This window comes from Daktulosphaira vitifoliae, unplaced genomic scaffold (genome assembly GCF_025091365.1).
Source record: "Daktulosphaira vitifoliae isolate Bord-2020 unplaced genomic scaffold, ASM2509136v1 Scaffold_1, whole genome shotgun sequence".
NCBI lineage: Eukaryota > Metazoa > Arthropoda > Insecta > Hemiptera > Phylloxeridae > Daktulosphaira > Daktulosphaira vitifoliae.
Genome location: NW_026099572.1, coordinates 31,115,989 through 31,122,159, shown reverse-complemented (window position 1 = coordinate 31,122,159; position 6,171 = coordinate 31,115,989). Strand labels below are relative to the sequence as shown.

General features: G+C 29.6%; 1 protein-coding gene across 4 annotated transcripts in view; it reads left to right on the top strand.

Moving 5' to 3' along the window:
* The window catches only part of LOC126894055 (ras-specific guanine nucleotide-releasing factor 2-like), a 28,152-nt gene that overhangs the window by 16,250 nt on the left and 5,731 nt on the right, over window positions 1–6,171 (top strand). For 2 of the 4 annotated variants that reach the window (XM_050664706.1, XM_050664703.1), the window contains exons 6-18: window positions 370–599; window positions 905–1,098; window positions 3,220–3,566; window positions 3,626–3,765; window positions 3,838–4,058; window positions 4,125–4,274; window positions 4,340–4,542; window positions 4,613–4,731; window positions 4,821–4,913; window positions 5,009–5,197; window positions 5,271–5,523; window positions 5,577–5,781; window positions 5,862–6,016. In XM_050664706.1, the coding sequence (XP_050520663.1) occupies window positions 370–599; window positions 905–1,098; window positions 3,220–3,566; window positions 3,626–3,765; window positions 3,838–4,058; window positions 4,125–4,274; window positions 4,340–4,542; window positions 4,613–4,731; window positions 4,821–4,913; window positions 5,009–5,197; window positions 5,271–5,523; window positions 5,577–5,781; window positions 5,862–6,016 (2,499 nt within the window). The remainder of the gene's footprint in view (window positions 1–369; window positions 600–904; window positions 1,099–3,219; window positions 3,567–3,625; window positions 3,766–3,837; window positions 4,059–4,124; window positions 4,275–4,339; window positions 4,543–4,612; window positions 4,732–4,820; window positions 4,914–5,008; window positions 5,198–5,270; window positions 5,524–5,576; window positions 5,782–5,861; window positions 6,017–6,171) is intronic. The other 2 variants (XM_050664704.1, XM_050664705.1) reach the window with 2 other exon arrangements.

Here is a 6,171-nt window from a genome sequence, read left to right as displayed (position 1 = left end):
AAAAAAAAAATTATATTGATATCTTCATTTTTGAAAAAGTTACGGCAGTTTTTAGTAAACAAAATTGAAAAAATTTCGAAAATTAACGATTTTTAAATTTGTAATTTTTTTGGAGGTTTCCTCCATTTACGGGGAACGACGGAAATTTGTTCAATTTTTAAGGGTAATGTCTTCGACTAGATACTATTTGTGATCTTTTGACGTATCGTTGAAAGAAATCCGTTCGGTGAGTGCTGAGAAAATGTGGTAACAGACACAAAAAAAAACAAACAAAACATATCATAGTAAAAGCAATACCTTCTCAGCTTCGCATCGAAACTAAAATAGATATCTGATTAAGTTTGTAATTTATATATTTTACTATTACAGTCTTGTTTTTCGAATGGTAGAAGCTGAAGAAGAATACGTTGGTCAACTAGAAGTATTAGTAACATGCTTTCTGCGACCTTTGCGTATGGCAGCTAGCTCGAAAAAACCACCATGTACTCATGAAGATATCAGTTCTATTTTCTTGAACAGTGAGACTGTATTATTTTTACATCAAATATTTTACAAAGGACTGACGACCAGAATGGAAAACTGGCCAACATTAATTTTAAGTAAGTTTCGAAGAATTATTTTTTTACTTTGACGAATCCCAAATATTTATCTTAGTTCGATTTTTAAACATTTTTGTAATTCATATAATTTATATTTTATAATTACGTATTACAGATAAACTTTAATTATGATGAGAAATGAAATAGAAAACTTAAAATAATGTAGTAAAATAGTTAATTTAAATTCTAATATTTGTTATTATTTAAAGGAAAATTAGGAATAAATATTTATAAGCGATAATATTTTTAATAGTTAGGAAGTATTCATTTAATTTATTTAAAATATAAGATAAAAATTTTTGTAGGTGATCTCTTTGACATACTACTGCCTATGCTGACAATCTATCAAGAATACGTTAGAAACCATCATTATAGTTTACAAGTGTTAACAGAATGTAAACAGAATCCTGCATTTGTTAATCTTTTAGAACGTCTAGAAAATAAGCCAGCATGTCATGCTCGATCACTAGAAAATTTTTTAATAGTGCCAATGCATCAAGTAAGTTTTCAAATATCTTCTTCTTCTTCCTCGACTTAATTCAAACTACTTGGGGTCGGCCACCCTTATCTTATACTTCCACTTGACACGATCTCCCACATCATCTACACTCGCTTCAGCTTTTTTGGTCTTCCTCTACCTCTTCTTCTTTCAACATTCATTTCTATAACTATTCTTACAGATTCCGATTCTTCTATCCTCATAACATGACTAAACCATCTAAGACTATTTTTTCTCATTTTATTCACAATTGACGCTTCATCTATACTCCCTCTTATATGCCCATTTCTTATCCTATATTTTCTATCACTTCACTCATCCATCTAAGCATTCTCATCTCTGCAACACTCATTCTCTGCTCTACTTTCTTATCAACCGCCCAACACTCTGAACCATACATGATATCTGGTCTCACTACAGTCTTGTAGAATTTACTTTTCAGCCTCATAGCAATTCTTTTATCGTATAAGACACCAGACGCTTCTCTCCACTTAAACCACGCGCACTTAATCCTGTGCCTTACATTCTCGTTAATATCATCACTCTTTTGCACAACTGGCCCTAAATACTTAAAACTTTCCACCAATGCAATTACGTTCTCGTCTATTGTCACTGATCTCCTGATTTCACCTACCTCGTATTCTCCTTTGTCAAACTCGTATTCTATACACTCTATCTTACTCTTACTTATTCTTAAACCCTTTTCTTCAAGAGCTGATCTTCACGCCTCTAGCTTTTGATTAATTTCCTCCCCATTTTCTCCTATTAACACTATATCGTCAGCAAACAACATGTACCACGGCACCTCTCCTTGTATTTCTCTAGTAATTTCATCCATCACAATAGAAAATACGTAAGTTTTCAAATATATATATATATATATATATACAGGGTGATCGAAATCTGGTAAGACACTTATTTTCTCAGAAACTGTTGATAGTTTAAAATTTTTGTAAAAAGAAAAATTATTAAGTTTATAAAACTCTACAATAATATGAAGTTAATAAAAATTTTTTTATCCCTTCAGGGAAAAAATGTTAATTTATAATTTTTTTAAATGGGATTCACTATTTTTGATTTGATAATATGATAGAAAAAAAAATTACAAACCATTTTGTTCTTATAATTTTTTTTATACGAACAACCGATTATGTTTTATAATTGTTTAAAGATTTTGACTTCCAGAAAAAATATTGTCATTTATTATTATAAATAACCGATAATATCGGTGGCAGTGCAACCGGTATTATTTTTAGATTCTTTAGTTTTACAAAACCATAGACTTAGCTATTAATAATACACCGAAAACCCGGTTTGAATCTATTATTGTTATCACTCATTTAGTGCGTAGTAAATTTTTATAGCTAATTTAACTATCATAACTTGATCAATTAAATTTGGTTTATGCAACAGCAAATAAAAATAATGACTTCTGTATTTAATACAGTAAAATGACAATAGAAATTTGGCCTAAAATCACTTAACTTTAACAAGCTGTAACGGACGAACGGTTAATCGGATAAAAAAAATTATAAGAACAAAATTGTTTGTAATTTTTTTTGTCTATCATATTATAAAGTTAAAAATAAGGGTTCCCATTAAAGAAAATTATAAATAAGGGTTTTTATCCTTGAAGGGGCGAAAAAAATAATGGTTTGACTACATATAACAGTAGAGTTTTTTGAACTTGATATTTTTTCTTTATAATAAAATTTAAAATTCTCTATATTTTCTGAGATAATGAGTGTCTTACCCGATTTAGATCACCTTATATATGCTACTTCATTCTATTTTATATTAAAAAGTTATACAGATTATATTTATAGTCCTAAAAATTTTCATAAATGATAAAAAAATTGATTTGCTTATTATCTAAATAAACAATTTAAATTATTTTAAATAAACAATTCAATCTACACTTTGGCGTTTATATATTGAGTTTAAGGTATTACGTTTTTACTGAGAAATACCACTCTTTTGAGGTATTTTGGTAACACAAGAATAAATCAAATACTTCATATTTTAAGGTATTTTATTAAAAAGAATAATAAATAAACAAAGTTAATGAGTCAATTTTATTAAAGTTACATCTTTTATTTTAATAATATTTATTTTTTACAGATTCCTAGATACATAATAACTCTTCATGAGATTTTGGCTCATACACCACATGATCATGTCGAACGAAAAAGTTTGCAAATGGCTTGTCAAAAATTAGAAGATTTAAGTAGACAAATTCATGATGAAGTTAGCGAAACCGAAAATTTGAGAAAAAATCTTTCTATTGAAAGAATGATTATTGAAGGCTGTGATATACTACTAGATGTCAATCAAATATTTGTTAGACAGGGTACATTAGTGCAGATTCCAACAACAAGAAAAAAAAGCAGGATTCCGCATTTTAAATCAGAAAAAGAAGCGATCAGGCAATGTTTTCTGTTTACAAATCATATGATAATTACTACAAGGCAAATAAAACATTATTTATGCAATTTAAAATTAATTAATTTACTAAATTTTAATATAGAACAACAAGTGGTAAATTGCATTTAGCGCCAGAAGTCGGCAAAATATCATTAGCTGAATGTCGATTAATTGAGGATCCTAATGAAAAAGAAGATGACAATAATCAAGGTGAAATTGAAACTCAAGAAAGCAATAACGAAGGTATGTTTAATACTATTTCATTATTAAAATATTACAACACAGTAAAAATAATTGCTATTTTTGCTGCGATAGCTGCTGATGATTCAGCTGGAACTAGTCATTCAAGTGATATCGAAAACAGTGATTGTGAAGGTTTAAAATATTCTTCAAGTCCAAGTCCAAGTCCCAGTCCTAAGCCTCAAAACTACGATTTTCAATTATACATCGATTGCAAGTCTACTACCCCACTCACTGTTCATTTATATGCACCTTCATTGCAAGAAAAAACAGCTTGGGTCAGTGATATCAGCCAGGTTAGTAGTTTTTTTTGATATTTTTTTGCAGATTTTAAAATAATTTTTTTTTTAAATAAAAAACAGTGTATTGAAAATCTGAGATTTGACGCAATGCTTCGAAATTCTATGTCAGATACGTCTTCAGTTACGATGCCCCATTCAATGCGTAATGACCCAAAACTTTTTAAAGACGACAAAGACATAAAATTTAGTAAATATTATAACTCCTGCAGGGTGAGCAATGTTAACAGTGCCCAGACGTGTGACTTAAATACAATTTTATCTTACTTTGTTAATAGATACCACGAATTCATCACGCAACAAAAGAAAAACTAATATCAAGATTAGTGGACTTGAGATTTCTGTCTATAGATTTTCTTAATACATTTTTATTGACTTATAGAGTCTTTACCGATGGAGTCACAATTTTGGAAGCTTTAAAAAAAGTGTTTTACAATAATGAAGTCGATATTTATGATACCAGCTGCCAACCAAGTAGTTTGTAAGTCTGAATAAATAATTTAATAAACTTTTTAATAATTTCCTAAAGAAAATGTTATGTCATAATGTAGGTCGGTGGATAAGGGAGAAACTCATGACAGTCATCATTTAACGACTGGAGAAAGAGAGCGAAGAAGATCTAGTGTAATTTCGTCTCCTCGAAGGACTAGTGCGGCCAGTTCTGTATCTGGTATCCAATTTTTTAAAACGCTCATATGTAAAACATATGGGCGTTCTACGGCATTGACCTTTTTAACACTAATTTTTATGATGTTCCAGGTTACTGTTCAGAAATTAGTGAAAGAGATCGAAGCAGTAGTGTCGATTATCAACAGGGACAGAGAACAGGAAGAAAATATAGTTTTCGTAAACGTAATACTGATAGTTAAATATACATTAGAAGTTTTAATATGTTGAATTATAAAATAAAATTGTTAAATCTTTTGAATAAATTCATTTTATTGTAGTTGAAGAAGAAGAGAGAAAAGTAAAGATGATGTCTGAGGAGTATAGTTCTACTACTAGTTTATACCAACAAACTACTCCCAGAAGAAAAGTCAGTATAAGAATTGAAGACACTGCTGATACCTGTCATTTAGCACCACCTACTATGGTCAAAGCAACATCATCTTCCAGTAATGAAACTTTAACAGGAGGTTAGTAAATCAAATAATTTATGTTAAGTAATATTTTTATTATTAAGAAATTTTTACTTTTTAAATATTATAGATAACCAACAAACTGTTACTGCAGTTTCTCCTTGTAGTAATAATAGTAATAACAGTAGCTCGACGTTAGTAGCAGCTACTTCAAATTTGGATAGAAGTTCTAATGAAACTACTACTTTTAGTTCATCTAAAGTATCACCACCCGAACGAAAAGTTCAATCGCCTTCAAAACTACACGGATTTCCTATTCATCATGGACATGCTATCAAAATTGGAACAATTATTACTGATGCAGCCAAAGAGTTCGTGGAAAAGTAATAATTACTTGGTTAATTTAAACTTTCATTTAATAAATCTTATTATATAGATTTCATCCGGAAAAACACTTTTATACTCCACAGCCACGCAGAAGAAGTTGGTTTACTCACGAAAGTACTCAGTTTAGAAGAAAAAAGAGTTTGGGAGTGTATGATGATGAGACAGGTAACACAGACGAGAACGAATGGTTAAGTAATATTCATAGCGCGTCGTCATCAAGATCAGCATCGTTAGTAAATTCTAGTATAGCACAGGTATTATTTTTTTGATATTCAATAAAATAATTACACTCAATTTACCCAAAATTATCAATAAAAAATTCGTTTAAATACAGTACTTCTCTAGAAGAAAATCATTTGCTTGTACAGCTGATGCAGATGGATGTTATAGTAGTAGTATATCACAAAGAACTAGTATGCAACATGATAGCCCACTATTAACAAGTAGGGCTGGAGTTGTTATTACATCATCTAGGCAATCGAAAAGAAGGTAACTGTATTTTTATCAAATTAAAATAATAATAATTTAGTGTTATTATTAAGCGTATATTTCATAATTGATAAGCGTGGGACCAACTTACTATTTAGGTAAATGTCTCAAAAAAAAATTAATTTTTATGAGGAGTTATAAAAAGGTCCTGCGCT